The sequence below is a fragment of the Lepidochelys olivacea genome (genome assembly GCF_965140295.1).
Source record: "Lepidochelys olivacea isolate rLepOli2 genome assembly, chromosome: 6".
NCBI classification, from domain to species: Eukaryota; Metazoa; Chordata; order Testudines; family Cheloniidae; genus Lepidochelys; species Lepidochelys olivacea.
The window spans coordinates 6,943,063-6,959,315 of NC_140416.1; the positions used below are offsets into that span (position 1 = coordinate 6,943,063).

Genomic DNA, 16,253 nt, shown 5'->3' on the forward strand with positions numbered 1-16,253 from the left:
AAAATGAACATTTACTACGGTTCTTCTCTCCCGTGTCTTGTGGGCCACAAATAGATTGCTGAGACCGGCTAGACCCCTCTGGAGTGGAGAATTCCTGACTCGCTGTGCCACCGGATGACCCTACCACCGACTCCACAACGCTCTCCAACTTGACCTTTGTCCAGGACTTCGTTCTCGGGCTTGAGCCCCCTGTCTGCTGCCTGCAGCCCCACCAAAGTATCCACAGGGCTCTTGGCGGTGGAGGTGAGGTCACCACCAAGGGTGGCATCCAGCTCCTGATAGAAGGGGTAGGTCTTCAGCGCGGGACGAGAGTGACGGTTTACCTCCCTTGCCTTCTGGTACGCCTGCCTCAGCTCCTTTCTCTTCGCTCAGCACTGCTGCCTCCTCCCACCCCGTAACCGGACTTTTGGTTCGGGCACCATTTAGGGTTGCCAGATCCCTAAAGCCAGACACCCAGAAACCCTAAATGGCACCCGGCCACAAAAGCGAAAACCTGGACAGGTGGCAACCTTACTAGTCATACAATAAGTACACACTGTGGAACAGGCCTCTCCTTTCATCTCATTAAAAGCTGGGGCATTCCTGGGTGGTCAGATCTCTCCTTGCTCAGTTTGGCAGTGACATTAGGAGGGTTGTGGAGGCTGTTACTCTTTCATGCTGTACGAAGGGGTGTGTGAAGCCCCATTTAAAGGCACAGCAAGACATTACACACTGAAGAGCTGTTTTTAAAGGCAGTGTGGTTCAGTGGGCTGAGCTATGGGCTGGGATCCAGGAGACCAGAGTTCCATTCCCAGCTCTGCTGCTGGCCCGTTGACTGACCTTGGGTGAGGCTCTCTGTGCCTTGGTTTCCCCATTTGTATAATGGGGATTGAGGCACTAAGTGACTTTGTAAAGCACTTTGTGATGTACAGCTGGCCCCCATCTTCAAGTATTTCAATAGAATAATATATTTCAAGTACAACCAAATCAAACAACTCTTCTACCCCAAGTGTTGTGACAGATTTTTTCCTTCTCCAGCCCCAAAGCACAGGTCAGAGTGGGCTGTGTCAATCCAATCAAGGTGCTATTGTGTAAGTGGTGGGACAATCAAAGCATCAGACAGACTTTCATGGAAGGGAAAAAGCAGCCACTGCCCCAAGGAAATGAAGCCCACACTGTGCAGCCGGCTACTGCTGCCGTCAGCCCACCTTTGCACATCTGGTGCAATGGCTGCTGCCCTGCAAGAGGCATTGTGCTGTTTGACTCTCCTCTGAGAACATCCACAACCATTTCGCCGTGTGCATAAGCTGTTTTTACAACAGAGAATTCATCTCTTCACTAGAGTGTGAGCTGTCGGGGGGAGGGGAGGGGAGGGGAAGAGATGGCAACTGAAAGCTCTTCTTCACAGACACATGGTAAAATAAAAACAAACTTCCTTCCCTACTTTTAACCATGCACATGTACAATTCATAACTTCTGAAGCATCCTGGTGGATTCTTCATCTCTGGCCATTTTAAAATCAAGACTGGATTTAAAAAAAAAAAAGAAAGTTCTGCTGTAGTTCAAACAGACATTAACTCAGAGAAGTTTTGGCCCGTGTTATACAGGAGCTCAGGCTGAATGTGGTCTCCTGTATAGGCCTGGGGAAATTGTGCACCACTGCACAGGCGCAGAATTCATGTCCCCAGCAGACTTTTTTTCCCCTTGGCAGAAAATACATTTTGCCACAGAGGCGCTGCAGTTACACCTTTCTCCCACCAGGAGCTGTTATGGCACCAGAAGAGAGGGCAGCTAGCTCAGAGCTGTAGCAGAAGTCGCATTCCTCACAGCAAACTGCCCAAAGGGGCCAGGTGAGGAAGCAGGCAATATGGGGGGTGGGGAGGGCAGACAGAGCAGGGCACATAGGGCTGCTGCGGGGACCACATAGGCTGGGGTTCAGAAGGGCTGGTGGGGGGGGAAGATTGGGGTGAGGGTCTAAGTGGGAGTGGGGGTGCAGGACCACACAGGGATAGGGGCTACACAGGGGCAGGTGTGGCTGAGTGGGAGTGCAGGGTCACACAGGGATAGGGGAAGGAGGGTGCAGGGACACACAGGAATGGGGCAGATGTGCCTAACTGAATGGGAGAGGCTAGGGAGTCAGCCAGGGAAGTATGGGGGAGGCTCCCCAACTCTCTAACAATCCCCGCCCCCCCCAAATCTGTTACATACTTCTCCCACCCACACCCAACAACCCTTCTGCTTCACTCCCAGGCTACTTCCAGCAATTACTTCCCTCCCTCTCAGCTCCTCTGTTACTCCTGACTCCCCCAAGCCTTTGTACTACTGCTGAGGGGTGCAGGAAATAGGTTTCTGTATTATAGTTTACATGAATTCTTACTCAGAGTTCTGTGTTAATATGCCTAGGAAAGAATCTATTTGTCAAAAAACACTTTCTGAATCTTTTTTTTGGTCTCTCCATTGCTACAGACATACTTGCTGACAGGAATTTTGAAATAAATTACCAAAATAACTGAAACTAGTGTTCATGCATCTGATGAAGTGAGCTGTAGCTCATGAAAGCTTATGCTCAAATAAATGTGTTAGTCTCTAAGGTGCCACAAGTACTCCTTTTCTTTTTGCAGATATAGACTAACACGGCTGCTACTCTGAAACTAGTGTGATTATACTGTGTTATTTTGACAAATTAAATATGCAAAATTTTAAAATATTGTTTGCAGAATTTTTAGGCGCAGAATTCCCCCAGGAGTAATGGGAAACTCTCTCTGTGCACCTGCCAGTCACACAGTTCATCAAGCCTCATGGTCAGTTAGGCCCTGGAACACTTTGATTGGTTGCACTTTACATTGGCTTTTCCACCTGCCGTGTGAATGAATCAGCTTTTTTAATAGCAAAGAAACACCTGGTTAGACAGACCTTTGTTACACATTAGGGACGTAGTTCTTCATCACATTCCTATTTAAAGTAGACGGCATGTGCAGTTCCTGAGTCTTCTTTCAATCACACACACTGGGCTGTCCTGCCCGGCCCCGCCCCTCAGCCCAATTCATGCTGAGGGAGGACTGCAAATCCCACCTCTAGATGTCACCCAAGAGTCACCCGCTGGCTGGAACAGAGCTAGATGTTGGGGGGGGAAGTTCCTGGCTGGGTCCCATCCAGGAGAGAGAGAGAGAGAAGGGGTTATCCTGGCTACAGCCCAGTGAAATGAGTGCGTGAGTGTAGGACAGAAAGAGAGACATGGCCGGATCCCACCTACATGAGGGGGAGGGCTCCCAAATGCAGTAGGCTGTGATCATCTGCTCTAAACTCCCTCCACCTGTCTGCTCTTCCCCACACTTGCTCAGCCAAATCCCCTCCCCTGCCCCCCAGTCTCTCTGCTGGGCATCATGGGGACAGGACCATTCCCTGGTCTGGATCTGCTGGCACTGTGTCAGGCCCACGGGCTGCCAGAAGCCCCTCAGGCCCTGGCAGTGGCAGAGGGGCACCGGTGTGCGTGACCGGGTGCCGGGTGAGGTTGGCCACTCTAGCAAAGTGCTTGCCCCAGTCAGCACAGCTGTACTGCTGCTCTCAGCTGTGAAAGAACCAATGTGATTGCAAGGAGGCGGCCCGTGCAAAGCTCTTGCTGCAGCCAGCGCGTCGGAATGTCCTCCCCGCAGTGTGCGTGCACTGGTGCCGGGTGGGTGGATTGGTTTTTTTCACGTTCTTACCAGAATCATCACAGTAGTTCGGCTGCTCCCCGGTGTGTGCGCTGGTGTGTTCTTAGGGTTGAGCTCTGTGCAAAATCCTTGCCACAGTCAGCACAGCGATATGGCCGCTCCCCGGTGTGCGTTCGCTGGTGTGTTCTCAGGGTTGATGTCTCTGCAAAGCCCTTCCCGCAGTCAGCACAGCGATGCGGCCGCTCCCCAGTGTGTGTGCGCTGGTGTCTGCTCAGCTCTGAGCGCCGCGCAAAGCCCTTCCCGCAGTCAGCACAGCAGTGCGGCCACTCCCCGGTGTGCGTTCGCTGGTGCACTGTCAGCGTGGAAGCACTGCGGAATCCCTTACCACACTGGGCACAACGGTGCGGCCGCTCCCCGGAGTGCGTGCGCTGGTGTGTTTTCAGGCTTGAGCTGTCTGCAAAGCCCTTGCCGCAGTCAGCACAGCGGTACGGCCGCTCCCCGGTGTGTGTGCGCTGGTGTATTCTCATGGCTGAGCTCTGTGCAAAGCCCTTGTCACAGTCAGCACAGCGGTACGGCCGCTCCCCGGTGTGCGTGCGCTGATGTATTCTCAGCTTTGAGCTCTCTGCAAAGCCCTTGCCACAGTCAGCGCAGCGATGCGGCTGCTCCCCGGTGTGCGTGCGCTGGTGACTTCTCAGGTGTGAGCTCCGTGCAAAGGCCTTGCCGCAGTCAGCACAGCGATGTGGCCGTTCCCCAGTGTGTGTGCGCTGGTGTATTCTTAGGGTTGAGCTCTGTGCAAAGCCCTTGCCGCAGTCAGCACAGCGGTACGGCCGCTCCCCGGTGTGCGTGCGCTGGTGTATTCTCAGCTTTGAGCTCTCTGCAAAGCCCTTGCCGCAGTCAGCGCAGCGGTGCGGCTGCTCCCCGGTGTGCGTTCGCTGGTGCAGTGTCAGGGTGGAAGCACAGCGGAATCCCTTACCACAGTGGGCACAGTGGTGCGGCCGCTCCCCGGTGTGGGTGCGCTGGTGTATTCTCAGCTTTGAGCTCTCCGCAAAGGCCTTGCTGCAGTCAGCGCAGCGATGCGGCCGCTCCCCAGTGTGTGCGCGCTGGTGTCTTCTCAGGTGTGAGCGCCATGCAAAGGCCTTGCCGCAGTCAGCGCAGCGGTGCAGCGACTCCCTGGTGTGCGTGCATTGGTGCTGGTTCAGTGCGGACGGGTTGCTGAACCTCTTGGCGCAGTCGGTGCAGTGGTGGGGACGCTGGCCCATGGGGAGTCTCTGGTGTGTAGCAAGGTCTGGTCTCTGGCTGAGTTTATTCGGGGGACAGACTGCGTCCTTTGCATGGATCCCTCTGTGGGATGTGGAATCCTGCTTCCCTACCGCACTTTCCCCACATTCAGACTGTGTCCGCGTCCCCACCAGGATCCCGAGCCCTGCTGGAGAGAGCTCACGGTTAAGGCTACAGGTTTGTCAAGGATGGAAAATGTCACAGATGGAGCGATTTCACCATTTGTCCGTGACTGTTTTTTGGATGGGTGCTCACCCTGCAATGGCGGCTTCTGTCTCACAGAACGTCTCTCTCTGGGTACTGAGACCTGGTCTGCGGGCTTACAGCGCCACTCAGATTTGCCCTCGCCCCCCAGTGATAATGGTAGGGGAGGCAAGCCAAACTACAGTGAATGGCCTTGCCACTCTGATCCTCTCTAGCCCGCACCAACCCCTCTGCACCAGGCTGCGGTCAGGCTTGCAGCACTTGGGGAAGTGCTGGGTGGGTGCCCCATGGCGAGGAGGAGGGCAGGTTTTGTTAAAAATCAAGGAGCAGTCACAGGAAGTTTAGTGATCTGTGACTTTTACTAAATTTTCTGTAATTTTTTATACAAAATGCCATGACAAATCTGCAGCCTGACTCAGGGTGGTTCTACCCTGTTGTTTGTGCAGCGCCTAGCGCCTGCTCCCTTGTGCGCCATGCACCTCTTGGGTTTTCTTTGATGATTAAACTGTAGCTTGCCCAGGATACAGACAGCGCCAGGCACAACAGGGCCCTTATCCAGAACTAGGTGCTCTAAGTGCTAAAAAAGAGGGTCCAGGGTTTGTTTCAAATTGATTTTGGTTATATTTCAATCAGAGGTTTCTATTTACATGTGGCTGGTTCTTAACATTCTCCTGTTTTATACCATGAGGCCTGTTCCACAGTGTTTGCGCGGTTTTAACCATATTGGTTCGAAACTAGCTCATGTGGATGCAGTGAGACCGGTCTAAAGCTGCTTAGAACTACACAGTTTATTCCTGCGGGGAGTGAGTCCTTCTCAAGGAATTCCTTCTAAAGCAGTCTTTTACTCTCTGCCTGACGTTTCACTCTTTGTGCAAAACTAAAACTAAACTAAACCCCTCAAAAGGGTAGGGGGTTTTTTGGGGGTGGGAAGTGGGTTGAGGGGATGACAAGTCACTCAGGGTTTGTGTGATGCAATCAGAAAACCATGTCTTGTTTTACAACCCAATCAGTGACACTGCTGAGCTGGAAGGGGTGAATGGCTGCTACCCGGCAGGCCTTTGAGCTACAGACAGTCACAGACTGCGTTCAGGCTGAGGGCTGGGCTAAGCATGGACAATGAAGCAATGTAAGTAAGAACGATTTCGTGCCACTTAGAGAGCAGGAGGAGAGGGGATGTGACAAAGGCCATTCCACCCCCTCTCCCTCACACCCAGCCTATACACCAGGGTACTCCAAGCTGTGGCCTGAAGGACGATTTCGTCTGGCTACCAAACATGCCCAGCAGCAGCTGCCTGGAACGTGGGGCAGTTTTAGAGGATTACAGTGAAGCGCTGGAAGTGCTGGAGACCTGCTCTACAAAATGGTGTCCTCCATGTGGTGTAACCTCACACTCATCACACGTGACTGATCCTGCCCTGCCCTGAGTCACGCCCAACTTTCTCCTTGTTTGCTGGGGCAGGTTTCTCCAGCCTGAGAGGTCATGTGCGAAGGGAAGCAGCAGAGAGGGGGTGAGGTGGGAGCCTTGAGAGGACAGCGCCTTCTCTGCCAAGGGCCAGTGACTCTGGGATGCTCTCCCAGGCTGCAAGCAGGTTTTTGTCCCCATCTGAAGTATTTCTGGATCCAGGTGCCAAGGGCCTTAGGGCACCAGCACGTACAGCCTGAGTCAGGAGGGGCAGGCATTAAGCCCATTTGAAAAATCTCTTGGGCACCCCGGCTTGGTATGATTTTCTGAGATGTGGGAAGCCTAGAAGGTGGTGGTGTGGTCTATGGACCGGCAGGCGTGTCTTTCTACCCAGGTGCTTGTCTGACCCCCAGTGCCAGATCCACTGACACGCACAGATGGATTTTATCCTCACAGCCCCAGTGCCCTTTCCATTACACAGCTGGGGAATCTGAGGCATGCTGGAGCTGTAGTGACTCGCTTCTAGAACTGAACCAAGATCTTCTGAATCCTACTACAATGTCCTACCCACTAGGTAAATGCAGTTCCCATATGCTCCCCCACCACAGAGACCTCTCTCTTTCCCTCAGCATCCCTCAAATCTTCCCCCTCCACACATTGTCCCATATCACTGTCCCACCCTCTTCCAACTTCATCACCTCCCCATCTCCGATCCACTTCTCTTTCACAGCTTTGAGGTCCCATCATTTTTAGGTCCCATCCTAGGTCACAGATATCCAATGAGTAGGAAAGAGAGGAAGTATGATAATAAGACTCTCTGGCTTAACCAGGAGATCTTCAATGATCTGAAACTCAAAAAAAAGAGTTTCTACTTCTGTCATAAATATAAAGGAAGGGGTAAACACCTTTAAAATCTCTCCTGGCCAGAGGAAAAACCATTCCACCTGTAAAGGGTTAAGAAGCTAGGATAATCTCGCTGTCACCTGACCAAAATGACCAATGAGGAGACAAGATACTTTCAAAGCTGGGGGGGGGGGGGAGAAACAAAGGTTCTCGCGGCCTGTGTGATGCTTTGGCCGGGAACAGAACAGGAATGGAGTCTTAGAACTTAGTAAGTAATCTAGCTAGATATGCATTAGATTTTGTTTTGTTTAAATGGCTGGTAAAATAAGCTGTGCTGAATGGAATGGATATTCCTGTTTTTGTGTCTTTTTGTAACTTAAGGTTTTGCCTAGAGGGATTCTCTATGTTTGGAATCTGATTACCCTGTAAGGTATTTACTATCCTGATTTTACAGAGATCATTCTTTTATTTTTTCTTCTATTAAAATTATTCTTTTAAGAATCTGATTGCTTTTTCATTGTTCTTAAGATCTAAGGGTTTGGGTCTGTGTTCACCTATGCAAATTGGTGAGGATTTTTATCAAGCCTTCCCCAGGAAACGGGGTGTAGGGTTTTGGGGGGAAAGACGTTTCCAAGCGGGCTCTTTCCCTGTTATATATATTTGTTAGACGCTTGGTGGTGGCAGCAATAAAGTCCAAGGGCAAAAGGTAAAATAATTGGTACCTTGGGGAAGTTTTAACCTAAGTTGGTAAAAATGAGCTTAGGGGGTTTTCATGCAGGTCCCCACATCTGTACCCTAGAGTTCAGAGTGGGGAAGGAACTTTGACAACTTCTTGTATGACTAAGTCAAGTTACAAAGGATGAATATTTAAAAACAAACAAACAAACAAAAAAGCACCACAAGCATGTAGGGACAAAATTAGAAAAGCCAAGGCAAAACAAAAAGCTAAACTAGCTAGGGATATAAAGAGGAACAAGAAAGCATTTTATAAATACAAGGGAAACAAGAGGAAGACAAAGGGCAGGCTAGGCCCATAACTAAATGAAGAGGGAGAGAAAATAAGAGAAAAAGCAGCAATGGCCAAACTGTTAAATGCCTCTTTTGTTTCGTTTTCACCAAAAAAAGTTAGCAGTAATCAGTCAACTAATATAGTGAACACCAGTGTCAATGGGGTAGGATCTGAGCCTAAAATAGGAAAGGAAATAGTTATGAATTACTTGGGCCTGGTCCACAGTACATGATTATGTTGAATTTAAATGCATTAGGTTGAATTAAAACGAAATCCGTCCACACAATGAACCCCGTTTTGTCGACTTAAAGGGCTCTTAAAATCAATTTCTGTACTCCTCCCTGGCAAGGGGAGTAGTGGTAAAATCAACATCACTGGTTCAAATTTGGGGTACTGTGGACACAATTCTACAGTATTGGCCTCCGGGAGCTATCCCAGAATGCTCCACTGTGACCACTCTGGACAACAGTTTCAACTCAGATGCACTAGCCAGGTAGTCAGGAAAAGCCCCGGGAACTTTTGAATTTAATTTCCTGTTTGAGCAGCATGGTGAGCTCATCAGTGACCATGCACAGCTCACCAGCACAGACAGGTGACCATGCAGTCCCAGATGCGCAAATGAGCTCCAGCTCCGGGAGGTACTGGACTGGATCTCATCGCAGCATGGGGAGAAGAATCTGTGCAGGCAGAACTCTGTTCAAAAATCAGAACGCCAACATATATGAGAAAATCTCCCAGGGCATGACGGACAGAGGCTACTCCAGGGACACACAGCACTGCCCTGTGAAAATTACGGAGCTCAGGCAAGCCTACCAAAAGACAAAAGAGGCGAACGGTCACTTGAGGTCACAGCCCCATACATGCCGCAACTATGATGAGATGCATGCAAATCTGGGGAGGGGATGCTACCACTACCCCACCACTGTCCGTGGACACCTGCAAGGGGGGTCTCACAGAGCAGGGAGGATGATTTTGTGGAGGAGGAAGAGGGCAGTGCACAGGCAGCAAGCGGTGAATCCATTCCCCCCGGAAGCCAGGAACTGTTCATCACCCTGGAGCCAATACCCTCCACCCCCTCCCACGGCGGGCTCCGGCACTATGATGCCAGAGATGGCACTTCTGGTGTACCTTTGTAAATATGAGACAGGGTTTAAAAGAAAGTGTGTTTAATGATTCCTTTGCCCTGAAGAATTGGGATGCAATCGTGGCCAGTAAGGCTACTGGAAAAGTCCGCTCACGCTGGGCTGTTCGCGTTTGGCTTAAAGGGCTCAGCCCTGATCAGAGCCACGTGGTGGTGGTGGTGGTGGAGGCGTGTCATGTTGCGCATCTGTACAGAAACCGCAGGCTCTCCTTTTAAATGTACCATGAATTGCATGTTTCACTGAGAAAGAGTCTCCCCTTTGGTATCTTTTAAAATTCTACTCTCCCTTTTTCTCCTCCCGCAGGTGCAAATGTTTCCATGCTCCCCCTATCATCTCCGTCCCAGAGGCTGTCCCAGATTAGAAGGCAAAAAAAGATGAATTCAGGACAAAATGTGTTCAGAGCTTAGGCAGTCCTCCCACGCTGACAGACACCAGCTGAATGCACGGAAACAAACAATGGCAGAGTCCCGGAAAGCGTTCAATGAATGCGATGAGAGGAGGGAGGCGCACGATGAGAGCAGGCAGGACGCCATGCTCAAGCTAATGGGGGAGCAAACTGCTCCGCTGTCTGGTGGATCTGACGTGGGAAAGGCAGCAAGAGCACGCCCAGCTGTGCTCTTCTAATCGCCCTGGTGTCTGGCTGCGTGAAACTGGCCACCAGGCGATTTACCTCGACCTCCCACACCGCCATAAACATCTCCCCCTTACTCTCACAGATAATGTGGAGCACACGGCAAGAAGCAATAACAATGGGAATACTGGTTTTGCCAAGGTCTAACCGAGTCAGTAAACTGCACCAGCGAGCTTTTAAACGTCCAAAGGCACATTCTACCACCATTCTGCACTTGCTCAGCCTATAGTTGAACGGCTCCTGACTACTGTCCAGGGTGCCTGTGTACGGCTTCATGAGCCATGGCATTAAGGGGTAGGCTGGGTCCCCGAGGATAACGATAGGCATTTCAACATCCCCAACAGTAATTTTCTGGTCTGGGAAGGAAGTTCCTACCTGCAGCTGTTCAAACAGACCAGAGTTCCTGAAGACACAAACGTCATGCATCTTTCCCAGCCATTCCATGTCTATGTCGGTGAAACGTCCTTTGTGATCCACCAGTGCTTGCAGTACCATTGAGAAGTACCCCTTGCGATTTACATAGTGGCTGCCCTGGTGGTCTGGTGCCAAGATAGTGATATGTGTTCTGTCTATTTCCCCACCATAGTTAGGGAACCCCATCGCAGCAAAGCCATCCACAATGACCTGCGCATTTCCCAGAGTCACTACCCTTGATAGCAGCAGGTCAGTGATTGCATTGGCTACTTGCATCACAGCAGCCCCCACAGTAGATTTGCCCACTCCAAATTGATTCCCGACTGACGGGTAGCTTTCAGGCGTTGCAAGCTTCCACAGGGCTATCGCCACTCATTTCTCAACTGTGAGGGCTGCTCTCATTTTGGTATCTTTGCACTTCAGGGCAGGGGATAGCAAGTTATAGAGTTCAAGGAAAGTGGCATTACACATGCAAAAGTTTCACAGCCACTGGGAATCATCCCATACCTGCAACACTATACAGTCCCACCAGTCTGCCTGTTTCCCAGGCCCAGAATCAGCGTTCCACAGCATGAACCTGGCCCAACAGCACCATGATCTCCCAATTGCCACATCCTGTGCTTCCAGGAACATCTGAGTCCATGTCCTCATCACTATCATCATTGCACTGTCATTGCTTCCTCACCCGGTTTTGCAGATTCTGCACATACTGCAGGATAATGTGCGAGGTGTTTACAATGGTCACAACTGCAGCGGTGAACTGAACAGGCTCCATGCTTGCCGTGCTATGGCGTCTGCCCAGGTAATTCAGGAAAAAAGGCGCAACACAATTGTTTGCTGTTGCTTTCACAGAGGGAGGGGAGAATGACGACATGTACCCAAAACCACCTTGCTCAGCCTATAGTTGAAATGCTCCTTACTACTGTCCAGGCTTCATGAGCCATGGGAGCAAGGGGTAGGCGCGACCGCGTTGTGCTGCTGTCTGGGAGAGCAGCCTGAGGCAGAAGCCTCCAGCTCACAGGAGAGCAGAAGTGGTGGAGCCATACACCATTTACAAGGACAGCTATCAATCCTATTGCACCGTCTGCTGCAGAAAAAAGGCGCGAAACAATTATTGCCATTGCTTTCACGGAGGGAGGGGTGACTGACGACATGCACCCAAAACCACCCGCAACAATGTTTTTGCCCCATCAGGCATTGGGAGCTTAACCCAGAATTCTAATGGGCGGCAGAGACTGCGGGAACTGTGGGATAGCTACCCAAAGTGCACCATTCCGAGAGTCAACGCTAGCCATGGTACTGTGGATGCCCTCCACCAACTTAACGTGCTTAGTGGGGGCTGGCAGATGCGTGGAGTGAGCAGGCAGACACCGCTCAGCTCTGCTGCACTGCCGGGGCCCCGGGCCATTGTAAGTTGCCTGAGGGGGGGAACACACCCGGGAGGTGGCAGGTGGGGCCAAGGGAGAGACCCGGCCCCAAAACTGCTGGAGCCCCACGGGCCACATAGTTTGAGTCCCCCTGACCTAGAAGGAAATAAAGTAATAAGTAACAGTCTGCATGGATTTGTCAAGAACAAATTATGTCTAACCAACTTAATATTCTTATGAACGATTTAAAGTTGGGTGGGGTTGCAAGCACATTAAAGGACAGGATTAGAATTTAAAGTGATCTTGACAAACTGGAGAAATGGTCAGAATTGAAATGACAGCTTAGGAAGGAATACTGCAGAAAACCATCTGGGGTTACAGTGGATCACAAATTAAATATGAGTCAATGTAATACTGTTGAAAAGAAAAAAAGCAAATATCATTCTGGGATGTATTAGCAGGAGTGTTGCAAGCAAGATGTGAGAAGTAATTCTTCTACTCCTCTCAGCACGGGTAAGGTGTCAACTGGACTACTGTGTCCAGTTCTGGGCCCCGCACTTCAGAAAGGATGTAGACAAACTGGACGGGGTCAGAGGAGAGCAATGAGAATGATTAAAGATCTAGAAAACATGACCTACGAGGAAAAATTGAAAAATTGGATTTGTTTAGTCTGGCGAAGGAAAGACTGAGGGGGGCTTAACAAGATTCTTTAAGTACATAAAAGGTTGTTACAAAGTAGAGGGTGATAAATTGTTCTCCTTATTCACTGAGGCCAGGACAAGAAGTAATGGGCTTAAATTGCAGCAGGGTAGATTTAGGGTAGATATTAGGAAAAACTTCCAAACTCTAAGTGTAGTTAAGCACTGGAACAAATTACCTGGGATGGTTGTGGAATCTCCATCATGGGAGGCTTTTAAGAGCAGGTTAGACAAACACCTGGACTAGATAATACGTAGTCCTGTCTCTAGTAAAGAGGACTGGACTAGATGACCTACTGAGGTCCCTTCTAATCCTACATGTCTATAATTTCTAGGATTCATAGATATCAATCATTGTGCCCATCCAGCCTGGCTTCCTGCCTATCCCAGGAAACTCCCCCCAGTGATTCCTGCCTCCAGCCCAGTAACTCCTTCCCCTCCAGAATAAATACTGGCCCCTAATTCCCAGCCTCCATTTGTCCCCTTCAGTTCTTCGGCAGTGGATTTCACTCTGCCTTTGCCTTCTACATTAAGGAGCCGTCCACTAGCAGGTGCGTAAATCAGAAGGGATTGGATTATTACGACTCACCTCGGAATGGGCTCTCTGGCCCGGAGCTTTCCCTGGAGTCCTCAGCATCCCGAATCCAGAGCTCTGCCTCCCCTACCTCGATCTGGTGGATTAAGTCTGGTGTGGAACCTGAATAGCCTGTTTGGGGGGAATTAATCAGTTTTATTACTAAAGTTTTGCGGGTAGGGACTCATTTATATGTCGGTGCAGCCCAGCACAGTAGGGCTCCGATCTCGGTCAGTGTTTGTCTGTGCAGCACTTGGTGCGATAAGGCCCCAATCTCAGACACTGCTTGAGAGGAAAGCGCAAGAGATCTCAAGCAGGAGAATAAAGAAATTAAACTTCCTTAGAGGAGATTTCATCCCGTCTCCTGCCAGGCAAGTTGAGTTCGTACTCTGAAGCAGCAACGTCTATGATCCTTCTCAATTTGCTTTGGGACTGAGTCCTGGCAGTTGTCACTGTTATACAGACCTACCATTTTTTTGCTTAGCGTGCAAGAATTGTTCAAATGTACGGTTAAGATTATGATGTTCATTCTTTCTGGGGAGGTGGGGAGCTGTTTTCTTCCTGCCTTATTAGTCTTATTTGCTCATGAGCTCTTTGCAACCAGCCCTGTGCCAGGACTGAGGTAGGTAAACAAGTTACACTAAGACTAGCCCCAGGCTCTGTAGCCCTGAGTTCTTCAACAGGAAGCTGAACTGAAAGAGGCTGTCATTTGACACTACTCAGCCATCGGGTGGCACATGCCAGGGGTGCCATCAAGGAAACCCAGACATTTGACAGCTATGAGTAGAGATAAATTGGTCCTTACCCAAGGAAACGAGGGCCCGGTAATTCCTCAGCATCTGGTCCCGGTACAGCTGCTTCTCTGGCCGGGATAAGAGCTCCCACTCCTCCCGGGTGAAATACAGAGCCACCTCCTCAAACGCCACCCGCAGCTGCTGGCACAAGCGTTACACACTCAGCACCCTCCGCGCCAGCCCCAGCCCGGGCTCTCCGCAGGGGACGCGGGTTCGAGGGCAGCGGCTCCCGGGGAACCCCCAGCCCAGCAGCTGTGACCCAGGGAGACCCCCCCGCACAGCCCCCCGGGGACTCGGGCCCCGCTGGCCGGCGACAGGAGTCGCCCTCGGCTCCCCACGGGGCTCTGGGGCGGGGCGCTGGGAGGGGCCCGAATCCCAGGGCAGGGACCAGGCTCCTCCCCCGGCCGGAGTCCCCGCCTCCGCCCCAGGCCTGGGCTCGGCCCGCTCCCGCCCCCGGCTCGGGGCTCCTCGGCCCGGCTCCGCGTGTCCGCCCGGCCCGGGGCCCCCAGCGCCGCTCCCCGGCCCCAGCGCTCCGGCTGCGGCAGCCCCCAGCCCCGGGGTCACTAGCGCGGGAGGGACCCGGTCCCGGCCCCCCTCGGCCCCAGCCGGGACCAGCCAGTGCCCGGCCGGGGAGTCCCCGCCCCGCGTCCTACCTGCGCCGGCCCCGCTGCAGCCATCGCCGGGCTCGGCTCCGGCCCCGGCCGCTTCCTCCGCCCGGGCAGCGACCTCCCGCCCCGCGGCTGGTGCCTCCCTTCCCGGCCGGCCCTGCGCCTGCGCCGCCAGCTCCAGCAGCCGGGGGAGGCCCCAGCGCAGCGACCTTCTTGCCCAGCCCCCGGACGCCTGGGTCCCGGGTCCGGCCGCTGGGGGCGCTCGCGGCACCTGGTCCCCGGGCGGCAGGAGCCCGTAAGGGGGCAGCCCAGTCCCCGCCCCTGACATGTGCGTGGGGCCCCCTTGTGCTATGGTAGCTGGGAGCCCGGACTCCCTCGGCTCTGGGAGGGGAGCGGGGACTAGTGGGTACAAGAGGGCCTCGGCCAGGCTGTGCAGCGTGGGAGTGTCACAGTAACACACGGGTCGGGCTGTGGTTGTTGATTGGCTGTGTGAGGTTGGTGTGCGCATCTGAGGAGATCAACCCCCAGGCTGTCTGTGGGTCTGAGTGGTACAGGAAGGCTGTGTAACGTGAGTGTTTTACAGATCACAAGGTGACTGTGGAGTGTGTGTGTGTCACAGTAAGACAAGGCTCTGGATGTGTGCTGTGTTTGTTGTTAGGCTGTGTGATGTTGGTGTGTGTGTTACTTACAGGGGATCACAGCCTGGTGTGTGGTCCCCTGTAATGTGTGTGTTAGACGACAACTGTGTGTGAGTTAGAGGAGGGCGGTGTGTTCATGAGAGTTACAGGAGCTCACACGTGGCTGTAGTGTGTTTGTGTGTTTCAGGAGCTCACACCCATATCACTGCCCAGTGCCATGGGGAGGGCAGGTGCCCCATACAGATGCCATGTTCTGGCCTCGGTGCTGGCACTGAAGCAGCTGCCCCTGCCCCCCGCTCATTGTGCCGGACCCTGCACACCTCAGGTGTTCCCCCCCCCCCCCCCCCCCGCCGGTGACAACATCAAGGGCCCACGGGAAGCCAAGCACAACCCGCTCTTCCAGAAGCTTGTCATGCTCCTGCACTTTGCCTGCAAAGCTATGGGGAGGAAGGGATGGATCCTGTGTCTGTGTGACACAACCCCAGCCAGAGGGAGTGCTGCAGAGCCCTGTCAGCTTCCCAGATAACAGCTAACGATGGCTGAAGAGGGGAAGGGCCCTGGAACAGGTAGTTTGGGGCAGGGAGGGTCACCAGGGGCCTCAGGACTCCGGGGTCCCATCTCCGCTCTGCAAGGGGATGGCGGGTTATAGCAGAGGGCTCAGAGTCAGGACACCTTGATTCTATCCCAGGCTCTGGGAGGGGAGTGGATCGTGGTGGGTTGAAGCAGAGGGGGCTCGCAGTCAGGATTGCCCTCGAGTGGGGTCCCAGCTGTATCTTCCTTGTGACGTTCCATCTCTGTGCATTGCAGCAGGGGGACCCAACCCTGATTTCAACACCAACCTGGCAAACATCACTGAGCAATGCCAGAGCATGGTCTTGACAAAGCATCCACTGAGGTGGCCATCAAGGGAAGGGTTCGTAGCTGCGTCCTGTCAGCCGGGCTCATGGGCTGCAGCCTTTTTGAATTCTCTGGTCAGGCCCGACCTTCCCAAGGTGTTACAGGTGTCACCCTGGATGCGG

At 52.6% G+C, this 16,253-nt stretch overlaps 1 protein-coding gene across 3 annotated transcripts; it reads right to left on the reverse strand.

The window, feature by feature from the left end:
• Positions 1–280: 280 nt before the first annotated feature.
• On the reverse strand, positions 281–15,434 carry LOC311522455 (uncharacterized protein). 3 transcript variants are annotated; one of them, XM_084631807.1, is made up of 4 exons: positions 14,642–15,434; positions 14,000–14,126; positions 13,210–13,326; positions 281–5,058 (listed from the first exon to the last, which is right to left on the reverse strand). In XM_084631807.1, exons 1-4 carry the CDS (start codon positions 14,663–14,665, stop codon positions 3,692–3,694), a joined length of 1,635 nt encoding a protein of 544 aa, XP_084487933.1. In that variant the 5' UTR covers positions 14,666–15,434; the 3' UTR covers positions 281–3,691. The 3 variants fall into 3 exon arrangements, with proteins under 3 accessions (XP_084487933.1, XP_084487934.1, XP_084487932.1); XM_084631808.1 differs by having other exon boundaries at positions 281–5,055; positions 14,000–14,129; XM_084631806.1 differs by having other exon boundaries at positions 14,000–14,129.
• Between the last annotated feature and the right edge of the window lie 819 nt (positions 15,435–16,253).